At 47.8% G+C, this 18,494-nt stretch overlaps 1 protein-coding gene across 1 annotated transcript in view; it reads left to right on the top strand.

The window, feature by feature from the left end:
- LOC137564492 (E3 ubiquitin-protein ligase RNF213-like) overlaps nt 1–18,494 on the top strand; it is a 299,702-nt gene that overhangs the window by 52,192 nt on the left and 229,016 nt on the right. The window contains 1 exon segment of the mRNA XM_068278410.1: nt 5,637–5,734. Coding sequence (XP_068134511.1) covers nt 5,637–5,734 — 98 coding nt within the window.

Here is an 18,494-nt window from a genome sequence, read left to right as displayed (position 1 = left end):
GGGGTAACTATACTCCCTATACTGGGGCAACTATACTAACAATCCAGGGGTAACTATACTCCCTATACTGGGGCAACTATACTAGCAATCCAGGGGTAACTATACTCCCTATACTGGGGCAACTATACTAGCAATCCAGGGGTAACTATACTCCCTATACTGGGGCAACTATACTAGCAATCCAGGGGTAACTATACTCCCTATACTGGGGCAACTATGCTAACTATACAGGGACAACTATACTCCCTATACTGGGGCAACTATACTAGCAATCCAGGGTTAACTATACTGGGGCAACTATACTAGCAATCCAGGGGTAACTATACTCCCTATAATGGGGAAACTATACTAGCAATCCAGGGGTAACTATACTCCCTATACTGGGGCAACTATACTAGCAATCCTGGGGGTAACTATACTCCCTATACTGGGGCAACTATACTAGCAATCCAGGGGTAACTATACTCCCTATACTGGGGCAACTATACTAGCAATCCAGGGGTAACTATACTCCCTATACTGGGGCAACTATACTAGCAATCCAGGGGTAACTATACTCCCTATACTGGGGCAACTATACTAGCAATCCAGGGGTAACTATACTCCCTATACTGGGGCAACTATACTAACAATCCAGGGGTAACTATACTCCCTATACTGGGGCAACTATACTAGCAATCCAGGGGTAACTATACTCCCTATACTGGGGCAACTATACTAACAATCCAGGGGTAACTATACTCCCTATACTGGGGCAACTATACTAGCAATCCAGGGGTAACTATACTCCCTATACTGGGGCAAATATGCTAACTATACAGGGACAACTATACTCCCTATACTGGGGCAACTATACTAGCAATCCAGGGTTAACTATACTCCCTATACTGGGGCAACTATACTAGCAATCCAGGGTTAACTATACTCCCTATACTGGGGCAACTATACTAGCAATCCAGGGGTAACTATACTCCCTATAATGGGGAAACTATACTAGCAATCCAGGGGTAACTATACTCCCTATACTGGGGCAACTATACTAGCAATCCTGGGGGTAACTATACTCCCTATACTGGGGCAGCTATACTAGCAATCCAGGGGTAACTATACTCCCTATACTGGGGCAACTATACTAGCAATCCAGGGGTAACTATACTCCCTATACTGGGGCAACTATACTAGCAATCCAGGGGTAACTATACTCCCTATACTGGGGCAACTATACTAGCAATCCAGGGGTAACTATACTCCCTATACTGGGGCAACTATACTAGCAATCCAGGGGTAACTATACTCCCTATACTGGGGCAACTATACTAGCAATCCAGGGGTAACTATACTCCCTATACTGGGGCAACTATACTAGCAATCCAGGGGTAACTATACTCCCTATACTGGGGCAACTATACTAACAATCCAGGGGTAACTATACTCCCTATACTGGGGCAACTATACTAGCAATCCAGGGGTAACTATACTCCCTATACTGGGGCCACTATACTAGCAATCCAGGGGTAACTATACTCCCTATACTGGGGCAACTATACTAACAATCCAGGGGTAACTATACTCCCTATACTGGGGCAACTATACTAGCAATCCAGGGGTAACTATACTCCCTATACTGGGGCAACTATACTAGCAATCCAGGGGTAACTATACTCCCTATACTGGGGCAACTATACTAGCAATCCAGGGGTAACTATACTCCCTATACTGGGGCAACTATACTAGCAATCCAGGGGTAACTATACTCCCTATACTGGGGCAACTATACTAACAATCCAGGGGTAACTATACTCCCTATACTGGGGCAACTATACTAGCAATCCAGGGGTAACTATACTCCCTATACTGGGGCCACTATACTAGCAATCCAGGGGTAACTATACTCCCTATACTGGGGCAACTATACTAACAATCCAGGGGTAACTATACTCCCTATACTGGGGCAACTATACTAGCAATCCAGGGGTAACTATACTCCCTATACTGGGGCAACTATACTAGCAATCCAGGGGTAACTATACTCCCTATACTGGGGCAACTATACTAGCAATCCAGGGGTAACTATACTCCCTATACTGGGGCAACTATACTAGCAATCCAGGGGTAACTATACTCCCTATACTGGGGCAACTATACTAGCAATCCAGGGGTAACTATACTCCCTATACTGGGGCAACTATTCTAGCAATCCAGGGGTAACTATACTCCCTATACTGGGGCAACTATACTAGCAATCCAGGGGTAACTATACTCCCTATACTGGGGCCACTATACTAGCAATCCAGGGGTAACTATACTCCCTATACTGGGGCAACTATACTAACAATCCAGGGGTAACTATACTCCCTATACTGGGGCAACTATACTAGCAATCCAGGGGTAACTATACTCCCTATACTGGGGCAACTATACTAGCAATCCAGGGGTAACTATACTCCCTATACTGGGGCAACTATACTAGCAATCCAGGGGTAACTATACTGGGGCAACTATACTAGCAATCCAGGGGTAACTATACTCCCTATACTGGGGCAACTATACTAGCAATCCAGGGGTAACTATACTCCCTATACTGGGGCAACTATACTAGCAATCCAGGGGTAACTATACTCCCTATACTGGGGCAACTATACTAGCAATCCAGGGGTAACTATACTCCCTATACTGGGGCAACTATACTAACAATCCAGGGGTAACTATACTCCCTATACTGGGGCAACTATACTAGCAATCCAGGGGTAACTATACTCCCTATACTGGGGCCACTATACTAGCAATCCAGGGGTAACTATACTCCCTATACTGGGGCAACTATACTAACAATCCAGGGGTAACTATACTCCCTATACTGGGGCAACTATACTAGCAATCCAGGGGTAACTATACTCCCTATACTGGGGCAACTATACTAGCAATCCAGGGGTAACTATACTCCCTATACTGGGGCAACTATACGAGCAATCCAGGGGTAACTATACTCCCTATACTGGGGCAACTATACTAGCAATCCAGGGGTAACTATACTCCCTATACTGGGGCAACTATACTAGCAATCCAGGGGTAACTATACTCCCTATACTGGGGCAACTATTCTAGCAATCCAGGGGTAACTATACTCCCTATACTGGGGCAACTATACTAGCAATCCAGGGGTAACTATACTCCCTATACTGGGGCCACTATACTAGCAATCCAGGGGTAACTATACTCCCTATACTGGGGCAACTATACTAACAATCCAGGGGTAACTATACTCCCTATACTGGGGCAACTATACTAGCAATCCAGGGGTAACTATACTCCCTATACTGGGGCAACTATACTAGCAATCCAGGGGTAACTATACTCCCTATACTGGGGCAACTATACTAGCAATCCAGGGGTAACTATACTGGGGCAACTATACTAGCAATCCAGGGGTAACTATACTCCCTATACTGGGGCAACTATACTAGCAATCCAGGGGTAACTATACTCCCTATACTGGGGCAACTATACTAGCAATCCAGGGGTAACTATACTCCCTATACTGGGGCAACTATACTAGCAATCCAGGGGTAACTATACTCCCTATACTGGGGCAACTATACTAGCAATCCAGGGGTAACTATACTCCCTATACTGGGGCAACTATACTAGCAATCCTGGGGTAACTATACTCCCTATACTGGGGCAACTATACTAGCAATCCAGGGGTAACTATACTCCCTATACTGGGGCAACTATACTAGCAATCCAGGGGTAACTATACTCCCTATACTGGGGCAACTATACTAGCAATCCAGGGGTAACTATACTCCCTATACTGGGGCAACTATACTAGCAATCCAGGGGTAACTATACTCCCTATACTGGGGCAACTATACTAGCAATCCAGGGGTAACTATACTCCCTATACTGGGGCAACTATACTAGCAATCCAGGGGTAACTATACTCCCTATACTGGGGCAACTATACTAGCAATCCTGGGGTAACTATACTCCCTATACTGGGGCAACTATACTAGCAATCCAGGGGTAACTATACTCCCTATACTGGGGCAACTATACTAGCAATCCAGGGGTAACTATACTCCCTATACTGGGGCAACTATACTAGCAATCCAGGGGTAACTATACTCCCTATACTGGGGCAACTATACTAGCAATCCAGGGGTAACTATACTCCCTATACTGGGGCAACTATACTAGCAATCCAGGGGTAACTATACTCCCTATACTGGGGCAACTATACTAGCAATCCAGGGGTAACTATACTCCCTATACTGGGGCAACTATACTAGCAATCCAGGGGTAACTATACTCCCTATACTGGGGCAACTATACTAGCAATCCAGGGGTAACTATACTCCCTATACTGGGGCAACTATACTAACAATCCAGGGGTAACTATACTCCCTATACTGGGGCAACTATACTAACAATCCAGGGGTAACTATACTCCCTATACTGGGGCAACTATACTAGCAATCCAGGGGTAACTATACTCCCTATACTGGGGCAACTATACTAACAATCCAGGGGTAACTATACTCCCTATACTGGGGCAACTATACTAGCAATCCAGGGGTAACTATACTCCCTATACTGGGGCAACTATACTAGCAATCCAGGGGTAACTATACTCCCTATACTGGGGCAACTATACTAGCAATCCAGGGGTAACTATACTCCCTATACTGGGGCAACTATACTAGCAATCCAGGGGTAACTATACTCCCTATACTGGGGCAACTATACTAGCAATCCAGGGGTAACTATACTCCCTATACTGGTGCAAATTGGGGGGTTTAGCTGCCCTGTCCCACGCATACCCGGAACCATCCACCGGCCCCCCTGCCGCGGCTTTTTCACTGGTCGCCATACACGGCACCTGGCCGCACGCGTCCTCGTTCACGCTGCCGTCGCCGGAGGCGTCCTGCACAGACGCGGTAGAGATTTTCTTGTACTACTTTTGCGCAGGACGCTTCTGGCGTCAGGAGCGCAAACGAGGACGCTTGTGGCCAGGGCAGCACAGCAGCATTGGACATCGACTTGTAAGTCATTGAAAGTGAGCTGTGGCGGGGATCAGAGGATCGTTCCAGGACGGCGCAGGCACTGGACAGCTGCAAGGGGCTGGAAGAAGCCCCAGGTAAGTGAAACTCTTTATTTTATTTTTTTTACAGTAGCTTCAGGATCCCTTGGAAGGCCGTTTAATTAAAAAATAAAAATTGCATATCGGTTTTACGTGATCTACAGCAAATCTGATTTTGTTTTCAGGGCCTAATACTGGGAATACACAGCACGTTTTTTGCTAAGAATCGTTCCGATAGACGCCTTCGATGATACAATTCCGCCATGTCCGATGTTCCGCTCGATTCTTTTACGCTCGATTTCTCATAGAAGTGAACGGAAAAAAGAGAAGAAAAATGAGTGGAAGATGATAGAATCGAGCAGGAAATCGAATGGCTAATAGATCGCGCGCAGAATCGAACGCGAAAAACGTAACGTGTATTCCCAGCATAAGAGCGGTTTCAGAGCTCAGATTTAGATCATTATAATTGCCATTTGGGGGTCAGCTTTCCTTTATAACGTGTATGAAAACATTAATTACTGACATATGATAACTACATACACATTGATTGCAGATGACGAGCAAACGGCCGGCACTACAGAGCCCGTGGCAGCAACGCAAGATGAACCGCAACCGCTGAAGGATACGGGACCGCCAACCAAAAAACGAAAGGTATGTCACCTGTTTCTGATTTGTAGAAAGGCCTTTATATGTCACCGGTCTTCTTAATTCAGTGCTAGGTTGTGAGATCGTGACTCTATCACCTGGGTGACATATCGTTGGGCTAAAGGCAGTACAGACAAGTTGTTGGCCTGCAGGCTAGTGACATGTTCTGTTGCAATGTGCAGTAGGGAGGGTGATGTGGGCACGTTCTCATGCGCAGAAGCGCCGCCCGCCAATAAATGGGTCAGCAAGCCTTACGGACGGCCAGTGGGGCACCGGGGAGCACTAGAGCTGCGGCGGGGGACCCAGAAGACTTTTAGGTGCTTCAAGAGGCCCCAGATAATTAAAGGTAGATATAAATGTTCACCTCAGGAGTCCTTTCATGTAGTGTGCGCTCGGGCCCTTACTGCGGGCTCCATTCCTCTGCACCTATTATGGGGGAGTTTACAGTGAGACAGAAAGGCCACCTGTGTCATTGTCTGACATTTATGGACTTTTCCTCTGTAGCACAATCCACACCCCAGCTAATGACTGGCCTGAGACAGGAAACAGACGTCTGTCTAGATGTAGCGGCACTTCCAGGGGATTTATATCCTATATGAAGGCTGTGGTGGTGCAATGCTGATGCAGATGCTTCCTGAGTGCAAAACAGGCTAGCATGGCTCATCTAACATATCGTTGTGCATACATCCCAAATTTTTGAGGTAAGAAAGGGGACACTTAAGCCACGCCCCTGCCACACCCCTGATCACACCCCTAGCCACGCATACCATAAAGATTTCATAAGAAAAATGTTGTTTCATAATTCAAACCACACTGGTCCTTTCTATCCTGGTTCATTTTCCTTCATAGTAACATTTTACAATTAGTAATATATCCATTTAAAGGATGGGAATAAAGTTTAGAGTCAAACGAACACATTTTTAGTAGAAAAATAAATATATTTACATAAAAAGAGGGACAAAGTCCTGAAAGAGGGACAAATGAGGAGGAAAGAGGGACAGAGGGACAGGGCTCCCAAAGAGGGACAGTTGGGAGCTATGTCATTGAGTGCTAAAAATGTACACACACACACCTACACACACACCTACACACACACCTACACACACACACACACCTACACACACACCTACACACACACCTACACACACACCTACACACACACCTACACACACACACCTACACACACACACACCTACACACACACACCTACACACACACCTACACACACACCTACACACACACACACACACACCTACACACACACACACCTACACACACACCTACACACACACCTACACACACACACCTACACACACCTACACACACACACCTACACACACACACACCTACACACACACACCTACACACACACCTACACACACACACACCTACACACACACCTACACACACACACACCTACACACACACACACCTACACACACACACCTACACACACACCTACACACACACACCTACACACACACACCTACACACACACACCTACACACACACACCTACACACACACACACCTACACACACACCTACACACACACACCTACACACACACACCTACACACCTACACACACACACCTACACACACACCTACACACACACACCTACACACACACACACCTACACACACACCTACACACACACCTACACACCTACACACACACCTACACACACACCTACACACACACACCTACACACACACACCTACACACACACCTACACACACACCTACACACACACACCTACACACACACACCTACACACACACACACCTACACACACACACCTACACACACACCTACACACACACACACCTACACACACACCTACACACACACCTACACACACACACCTACACACACACACACACACCTACACACACACACCTACACACACACACACCTACACACACACCTACACACACACACCTACACACACACACCTACACACACACCTACACACACACACACCTACACACACACACACCTACACACACACCTACACACACACCTACACACACACCTACACACACACACCTACACACACACCTACACACACACACCTACACACACACCTACACCTACACACACACCTACACACACACCTACACACACACCTACACACACACCTACACACACACACACCTACACACACACACCTACACACACACCTACACACACACACCTACACACACACACCTACACACACACCTACACACACACCTACACACACACACCTACACACACACACCTACACACACACCTACACACACACACACCTAAACACACACCTACACACACACCTACACACACACACACCTACACACACACCTACACACACACACACCTACACACCTACACACACACACACACCTACACACACACACCTACACACACACCTACACACACACCTACACACACACCTACACACACACCTACACACACACACCTACACACACACACCTACACACACACACCTACACACACACACCTACACACACACACACCTACACACACACCTACACACACACACCTACACACACACACCTACACACCTACACACACACACCTACACACACACCTACACACACACACCTACACACACACACACCTACACACACACCTACACACACACCTACACACCTACACACACACCTACACACACACCTACACACACACACCTACACACACACACCTACACACACACACCTACACACACACCTACACACACACACCTACACACACACACCTACACACACACACACCTACACACACACACCTACACACACACCTACACACACACACACCTACACACACACCTACACACACACCTACACACACACACCTACACACACACACACACACCTACACACACACACCTACACACACACCTACACACACACACCTACACACACACACCTACACACACACCTACACACACACCTACACACACACCTACACACACACACCTACACACACACCTACACACACACACACCTACACACACACACCTACACACACACACCTACACACACACCCCCACACACACACACCCCTACACACACACACACACCTACACACACACACCTACACACACACCTACACACACCTACACACACACCTACACACACACCTACACACACACCTACACACACACCTACACACACACCTACACACACACCTACACACACACCTACACACACACACACCTACACACACACCTACACACACACACACCTACACACACACACCTACACACACACCTACACACACACACCTACACACACACACCTACACACACACACACCTACACACACACCTACACACACACACCTAAACACACACCTACACACACACACCTACACACACACCTACACACACACACCTACACACACACACCTACACACACACACCTACACACACACCCCCACACACACACACCCCTACACACACACACACACCTACACACACACACCTACACACACACCTACACACACCTACACACACACCTACACACACACCTACACACACACCTACACACACACCTACACACACACCTACACACACACCTACACACACACCTACACACACACACACACACACACCTACACACACACCTACACACACACACACACCTACACACACACCTACACACACACCTACACACACACCTACACACACACCTACACACACACACACCTACACACACACTGTACACACACACCTACACACACACACACACACACACACACGTGCGCCAATCGTTGACAGTTTGTGGCATAAGTGCTAAGGAGGTACGGGGGTGGGGTGGGGGGCACTGACGGTGGTCATACACTGGCAGATTGCAGAGGGCTGAGGCCGTCTTTCTTTACCCATTGAAGCCGTATCTGTCGGTATGATCCTGTTGGAGTAAATTCTGCAGCATTCATGTTGGGTGCTTTCCTTTCTGCTGCTGCAGTTAGTGGTTCTGATAACTGTGAGCACAATGATGGCGTCGGGCCCCCGGTACAGCACATCAGCCTGTTGTGTGCCAGTCACTCTGCCTTCTCTCTCCCTTATTGCTTGGCTGCAGTTAGTGGCTCTGATAGCTGTGAGCACAATGATGGCGTCGGGCCCCCGGTACAGGGCATCAGCCTGTTGTGTGCCAGTCACTCTGCCTTCTCTCTCCCTTCTTGCTTGGCTGCAGTTAGTGGCTCTGATAGCTGTGAGCACAATGATGGCGTCGGGCCCCCGGTACAGGGCATCAGCCTGTTGTGTGCCAGTCACTCTCTTCTCTCTCCCTTATTGCTTAGCTGCAGTTAGTGGTTCTGATAACTGTGAGCACAGAGATGACGTCAGGCCCCCGGTACAGGGCATCAGCCTGTTGTGTGTCAGTCACTCTGCCTTCTCTCTCCCTTATTGCTTAGCTGCAGTTAGTGGTTCTGATTGCTGTGAGCACAATGATGGTGTCGGGCCCCTGGTACAGCGCATCTGCCTGTTGTGTGCCAGTCACTCTCTTCTCTCTCCCTTATTGCTTGGCTGCAGTTAGTGGTTCTGATAACTGTGAGCACAATGATGGCGTCGGGCCCCCGGTACAGCGCATCAGCCTGTTGTGTGCCAGTCACTCTGCCTTCTCTCTCCCTTCTTGCTTAGCCACCAACCTGCCCAAAAGATAGATCCTGCTCTGATCGAAATCTGATCTACTCCTTCCACACACTGCAGACAGATTTGCAATACATTTCACTTTGAGCTCTATTAGGCTTAGGAGGAACCACCGCAGAGCAGGGCCAGCTGGCGGGCTCCCCAGATCTACCCCCATCTAACAGTGCTTCCCGGGGGGGGGGGGGGGGGGCTGCAGAGTGCGACCAGAGGAGGGCGCTCCCCTGTCCGTCAGTACGCTCCAGTAGGAGTGGTTTATACCCATCTCAGCCCTTTGGCACAAAAACTGTCTTTTATAGTGGGTTTTAATGTTATTATTGTTGATTTATAAAGCGCCAACATATTCCGTGGCGCTGTACAAAGTAAGAAACAAGCATGGGGTACATAATACAGATAATGGTGTACACTAATATACAAGAAACATAATTAGTGGCAAAATACAAAAATGATACAACATACATAATACAAAATACAGAAGTAGTCATGACAGTGATAAAAGTAACATGATGAATAAAATGTATAATTTCCAAGACACAAAAGGGGGAGAGAGCCCTGCCCTTGCAAGCTTACAATCTAAAGGGAATGGGGGGAAACAAGAGGAGGGGTAGTATACGATGAAATATATAAAGGCAGTGTGTTTTAGGATACCTAGTAGGAGTGCAATTTGGTCTTAGTACAAAGGGAAGTGGCCTAAGGTAGCGCATATGCTTGTTGGAACAAATGAGTTTTTAGAGAGCGTTTAAAGGCAACAAAGGTTGGAGAGTGACAGATGTGTTGTGGGAGGGGATTCCAGAGAAGGGGTGAAGCGCGTGCAAAATCTTGTAAGCGTGAATGTGAGGAGGTGATTCTAGAGGAGCACAACAGAAGATCATGTGCAGATCTGAGATTGCGATTGGGTTTGTATCTGGGAATATGTGAGGATATGTACCGGGGAGAGAGATTGTGGAGAGCTTTGTAAGTTAGGGTTAGGAGTTTGAACTGGATCCTCTGGTTAATTGGCAGCCAGTGAAGAGCTTGGCAGAGAGGGTCAGCCGAGGAAGATCGAGAAGAAAGATGAATGAGACGAGCAGCTGAGTTCAGTACCGACTGGAGGGGGGCCAGTCTGTTAGAAGGTAGTCCACAAAGTAGTACGCTGCAGTAGTCCAGACGAGAAATTATAAGAGCATGTATTAACATTTTGGTTGTGTCTTGAGTGAGAAAAGGACGGATGCGAGATATGTTTTTGAGTTGGAGATGGCAGGAGCTGGTTATGGAGTGAACATGAGGAATAAAAGAGAGATATGAGTGGAATATTACCCCCAAGCACCGTGCTTTGGGAACTGAAGTTATGGGAGTGTTATTAACATTAAGGGCCCGTTCAGATTGCACGCGTTTCCAGCTGCGTTTTGGAAACGCGTGCAGGAGGCCGACACGCACGACATCAGACAGTGCATAGACTGCACTGTCTGATGTTCACACTGCATGCGTTCCGGACCTGTGCGGTCCGGGAACGCATGCTGCACGCATATTTTGTCAAAACGCGTGGCTGTCCCATTCACTTTTCAGTGATGGGATTAGCCACGCAACGCACACAAACACGGATGGTGTGCGTTCGTACGCGTTGCGGTCCGCACGCATGGCCATCCGCATTTGTGATCTGAACGGGCCCTTATAGTTACTTCAGGCAGGGAGGTGGACAGAGACGGTGGAAAAATTATTAGTTCAGTTTTACTCATATTAAGTGAACATAAACTGAGATAAACAGTTGTATATCTAATCCTATTCCTAAATAAGACTTTCATGGAATCCCACAGTCCTATTGGTGAATGATGGCAGTTGTTTAATGTTAAGCCTGGTACACACCATGCAATTTCCTGTCAGATACATTGATCGAATAGATAATTTCCGACAGGTCCGATCTGATTTCTAATTGGCTTTCTGATCGATTTGTATAGAAGTGATCAGAAAAATCAGAAAATCAATCAGAAATCCGATCGGATCTGTTGGAAATGATCTATCGGCCCATCTATCTGATGGGAAATTGCATGGTGTGTAGCAGGCATTATTTATCAGTGACAGTTCTGTTACAGTATGACTGCAGAGAACATCAGAAGATGTATGAGCAGACTGATCCTGAGACAGATTTCTCTCTGATGGAATCTGATCTGGGAGAGATTTGTTTCCTGCCCATACACCACATGCCGATTCCTGATCGAATTCACCATGAAAACTATCAGGAACCATCCTAGTGACGCCGCGTTCACTTGTTAAATGTTCCCCCCTCCCTGGAGCCAGCGCACTTTCATTTCTCACCTGTCTCCTGGCACGACTACTAGTCATCCCCGACCACTACTGCGAGTGCCACTAACGGTAACTGGGGTGACGGCGAGAAAAGCCGTGACGAGCAGGTAAGGATTTACAAAGCAGTGGCATGGGGGGGGGGGGCACGTCATGGGGGGCACAGTTAAAACTTGTGGGTACAATGGATGGAGATTGGTCATCTACTTCGGTTGCCGCGATATTGCTTGCCATAACCACTGCGCGTCCGAGCCAAGCCTGTGTGACCGAAATTTTCCATTTGATGTTTTGAAACGATTTCAGCCCAAATTTGATCGAAACATCATTTGGGTGGACTTGTTGCAGCAACAATTATCGAACCGGATGGTCGTTCAGGCTGCAAAATCGGTAGACGTTTGACCACCATTAGAGCCCTGAATTTTTAACCCTTACAGTGAGGGGGGAAGGAACACTAGTTGTATGCAGTGTTGGGACTGTACAGACGCATGTTTATCGCCTCCTGTCTCTTCATGATCACTTTACACTGACGTCTGACTGTATGGAAACTTCAATCCTGTACATAACTAACCTGCTGTATCTATGGTTGATTTTGTATGACATTGTATCTGCGTAACACGTGCTATTCAGTGTAATTGCCAAAGAGCCTGGAGCAACTATCCACACCAATAATTAGTGTACATATAATTAGGGGTGCTTAATATAACTTGACATTTAGCTCTGTGAAGCTTGGCACTCAGTGTGTTGTGGAGTATTTGTTTTTGTCATTATTGCTCCTGTCTTACAAGATACATCATAATCTCCTCGTAGTCCAGCGTGATGCCAATGTGCCCTCAAGCCTTACACTACATCATGATCTCCTCGTAGTCCAGCGTGATGCCAATGTGCCCTCAAGCCTTACACTACATCATGATCTCCTCGTAGTCCAGCGTGATGCCAATGTGCCCTCAAGCCTTACACTACATCATGATCTCCTCGTAGTCCAGCGTGATGCCAATGTGCCCTCAAGCCTTACACTACATCATGATCTCCTCGTAGTCCAGCGTGATGCCAATGTGCCCTCAAGCCTTACACTACATCATGATCTCCTCGTAGTCCAGCGTGATGCCAATGTGCCCTCAAGCCTTACACTACATCATGATCTCCTCGTAGTCCAGCGTGATGCCAATGTGCCCTCAAGCCTTACACTACATCATGATCTCCTCGTAGTCCAGCGTGATGCCAATGTGCCCTCAAGCCTTACACTACATCATGATCTCCTCGTAGTCCAGCGTGATGCCAATGTGCCCTCAAGCCTTACACTACATCATGATCTCCTCGTAGTCCAGCATGATGCCAATGTGCCCTCAAGCCTTACACTACATCATGATCTCCTCGTAGTCCAGCGTGATGCCAATGTGCCCTCAAGCCTTACACTACATCATGATCTCCTCGTAGTCCAGCGTGATGCCAATGTGCCCTCAAGCCTTACACTACATCATGATCTCCTCGTAGTCCAGCGTGATGCCAATGTGCCCTCAAGCCTTACACTACATCATGATCTCCTCGTAGTCCAGCGTGATGCCAATGTGCCCTCAAGCCTTACACTACATCATGATCACCTCATAGTCCAGCATGATGCCAATGTGCCCTCAAGCCTTACACTACATCATGATCTCCTCATAGTCCAGCATGATGCCAATGTGCCCTCAAGCCTTACACTACATCATGATCTCCTCGTAGTCCAGCATGATGCCAATGTGCCCTCAAGCCTTACACTACATCATGATCTCCTCGTAGTCCAGCGTGATGCCAATGTGCCCTCAAGCCTTACACTACAGCACGATCTCCTCGTAGTCCAGCATGATGCCAATGTGCCCTCAAGCCTTACACTACATCATGATCTCCTCGTAGTCCAGCGTGATGCCAATGTGCCCTCAAGCCTTACACTACATCATGATCTCCTCGTAGTCCAGCGTGATACCAATGTGCCCTCAAGCCTTACACTACATCATGATCTCCTCGTAGTCCAGCGTGATGCCAATGTGCCCTCAAGCCTTACACTACATCATGATCTCCTCGTAGTCCAGCGTGATGCCAATGTGCCCTCAAGCCTTACACTACATCATGATCTCCTCGTAGTCCAGCATGATGCCAATGTGCCCTCAAGCCTTACACTACAGCACGATCTCCTCGTAGTCCAGCATGATGCCAATGTGCCCTCAAGCCTTACACTACATCATGATCTCCTCGTAGTCCAGCGTGATGCCAATGTGCCCTCAAGCCTTACACTACATCATGATCTCCTCGTAGTCCAGCATGATGCCAATGTGCCCTCAAGCCTTACACTACAGCATGATCTCCTCGTAGTCCAGCGTGATGCCAATGTGCCCTCAAGCCTTACACTACATCATGATCTCCTCGTAGTCCAGCGTGATGCCAATGTGCCCTCAAGCCTTACACTACATCATGATCTCCTCGTAGTCCAGCATGATGCCAATGTGCCCTCAAGCCTTACACTACATCATGATCTCCTCGTAGTCCGGCGGGATGCCAATGTGCCCTCAAGCCTTACACTACATCATGATCTCCTCGTAGTCCGGCGGGATGCCAATGTGCCCTCAAGCCTTACACTACATCATGATCTCCTCGTAGTCCAGCGTGATGCCAATGTGCCCTCAAGCCTTACACTACATCATGATCTCCTCATAGTCCAGCATGATGCCAATGTGCCCTCAAGCCTTACACTACATCATGATCTCCTCATAGTCCAGCATGATGCCAATGTGCCCTCAAGCCTTACACTACATCATGATCTCCTCGTAGTCCAGCATGATGCCAATGTGCCCTCAAGCCTTACACTACATCATGATCTCCTCGTAGTCCAGCGTGATGCCAATGTGCCCTCAAGCCTTACACTACATCATGATCTCCTCGTAGTCCAGCGTGATGCCAATGTGCCCTCAAGCCTTACACTACATCATAATCTCCTCGTAGTCCAGCGTGATGCCAATGTGCCCTCAAGCCTTACACTACATCATGATCTCCTCATAGTCCAGCATGATGCCAATGTGCCCTCAAGCCTTACACTACAGCACGATCCTCTCGTAGTCCAGCATGATGCCAATGTGCCCTCAAGCCTTACACTACATCATGATCTCCTCGTAGTCCAGCGTGATGCCAATGTGCCCTCAAGCCTTACACTACAGCACGATCTTCTCGTAGTCCAGCGTGATACCAATGTGCCCTCAAGCATTACACTACATCATGATCTCCTCGTAGTCCAGCGTGATGCCAATGTGCCCTCAAGCCTTACACTACATCATGATCTCCTCGTAGTCCAGCGTGATGCCAATGTGCCCTCAAGCCTTACACTACATCATGATCTCCTCGTAGTCCAGCGTGATGCCAATGTGCCCTCAAGCCTTACACTACAGCATGATCTCCTCGTAGTCCAGCGTGATGCCAATGTGCCCTCAAGCCTTACACTACAGCATGATCTCCTCGTAGTCCAGCATGATGCCAATGTGCCCTCAAGCCTTACACTACATCATGATCTCCTCGTAGTCCAGCATGATGCCAATGTGCCCTCAAGCCTTACACTACATCATGATTTCCTCATAGTCCAGCATGATGCCAATGTGCCCTCAAGCCTTACACTACATCATGATCTCCTCGTAGTCCAGCGTGATGCCAATGTGCCCTCAAGCCTTACACTACATCATGATCTCCTCGTAGTCCAGCATGATGCCAATGTGCCCTCAAGCCTTACACTACATCATGATCTCCTCGTAGTCCAGCGTGATGCCAATGTGCCCTCAAGCATTACACTACATCATGATCTCCTCGTAGTCCAGCGTGATGCCAATGTGCCCTCAAGCCTTACACTACATCATGATCTCCTCGTAGTCCAGCGTGATGCCAATGTGCCCTCAAGCCTTACACTACATCATGATCTCCTCGTAGTCCAGCGTGATGCCAATGTGCCCTCAAGCCTTACACTACATCATGATCTCCTCATAGTCCAGCGTGATGCCAATGTGCCCTCAAGCCTTACACTACAGCACGATCTCCTCATAGTCCAGCATGATGCCAATGTGCCCTCAAGCCTTACACTACATCATGATCTCCTCGTAGTCCAGCGTGATGCCAATGTGCCCTCAAGCCTTACACTACAGCATGATCTCCTCGTAGTCCGGCGGGATGCCAATGTGCCCTCAAGCCTTACACTACATCATGATCTACTTGTAGTCCAGCGTGATGCCAATGTGCCCTCAAGCCTTACACTACAGCACGATCTCCTCGTAGTCCAGCGTGATACCAATGTGCCCTCAAGCCTTACACTACATCATAATCTCCTCGTAGTCCAGCGTGATACCAATGTGCCCTCAAGCATTACACTACATCATGATCTCCTCGTAGTCCAGCGTGATGCCAATGTGCCCTCAAGCCTTACACTACAGCACAATCTCCTCGTAGTCCAGCATCAGGGGCGCCGCGAGGCATAAAGCGAACCAAGCGGTCGCTTGGGGCCTCAAGATCGTAGGGGCCTCGGCGGCTCAGTGACGTCGGCGTGACGTCACTGTTTCCCCGCAGCCCTGCGGGGCTGGCAGAGCAGAGCAGGGCAGGGCTACGGGAAGATGGCCGCCGCCGAAGCCCTGCTCTGGAGACTATTTATATGCCTCCAGTACAGGGCTTCGGGTGGCCATCTTCCCGTAGCCCTGATTCAATCAGCGCGGGCGGGAGATTGGAGGAGGGAGGGAGCTCCGTGGGAACTGAGCGCCTGAGGAGCCGGCCAGGAGAGGAGACGGGGAGAGAAGACTTCTGTCAGTGCCAGGTGAGTAAATTCTTTTCTTTTTGCAGCTTTGAAAATGTGCCCTAATTGTGTTTGATTTCTGCTGAGAATGTGCCCTAATTGTGTTTGATATCTGCTGAACTGTTCCCTACTTGTGTTTGATATCTGCTGAACTGTTCCCTACTTGTGTTTGATATCTGCTGAACTGTTCCCTACTTGTGTTTGATATCTGCTGAACTGTTCCCTACTTGTGTTTGATATCTGCTGAACTGTTCCCTACTTGTGTTTGATATCTGCTGAACTGTTCCCTACTTGTGTTTGATATCTGCTGAACTGTTCCCTAATTGTGTTTGATATCTGCTGAACTGTTCCCTACTTGTGTTTGATATCTGCTGAACTGTTCCCTACTTGTGTTTGATATCTGCTGAACTGTTCCCTAATTGTGTTTGATTTCTGCTGAGAATGTGCCCTAATTGTGTTTGATATCTGCTGAACTGTGCCCTAATTGTGTTTGATTTCTGCTGAAAATGTGCCCTAATTGTGTTTGATTTCTGCTGAACTGTTCCCTAATTGTGTTTGATTTCTGCTGAAAATGTGGCCCTAATTGTGTTTGATATCTGCTGAAAATGTGCCCAAATTGCGTTTGATTTCTGCTGAAAATGTGCCCTAATTGCGTTTATTTCTGCTGAACTGTGCCCTAATTGTGTTTGATTTCTGCTGAACTGTGCCCTAATTGTGTTTGATTTCTGCTGAAAATGTGGCCCTAATTGCGTTTGATATCTGCTGAAAATGTGGCCCTAATTGCGTTCGATATCTGCTGAAAATGTGGCCCTAATTGCGTTTGATATCTGCTGAAAATGTGCCCTAATTGCGTTCGATTTCTGCTGAACTGTGCCCTAATTGTGTTTGATTTCTGCTGAAAATGTGGCCCTAATTGCGTTTGATATCTGCTGAAAATGTGGCCCTAATTGCGTTCGATATCTGCTGAAAATGTGGCCCTAATTGCGTTTGATATCTGCTGAAAATGTGGCCCTAATTGCGTTTGATATCTGCTGAAAATGTGCCCA

This window comes from Hyperolius riggenbachi, chromosome 3 (assembly GCF_040937935.1).
Source record: "Hyperolius riggenbachi isolate aHypRig1 chromosome 3, aHypRig1.pri, whole genome shotgun sequence".
Classification (NCBI taxonomy): domain Eukaryota; kingdom Metazoa; phylum Chordata; class Amphibia; order Anura; family Hyperoliidae; genus Hyperolius; species Hyperolius riggenbachi.
Note: the sequence above shows the minus strand (reverse complement) of the source record. Positions and strands in the feature narration are given on the sequence as shown.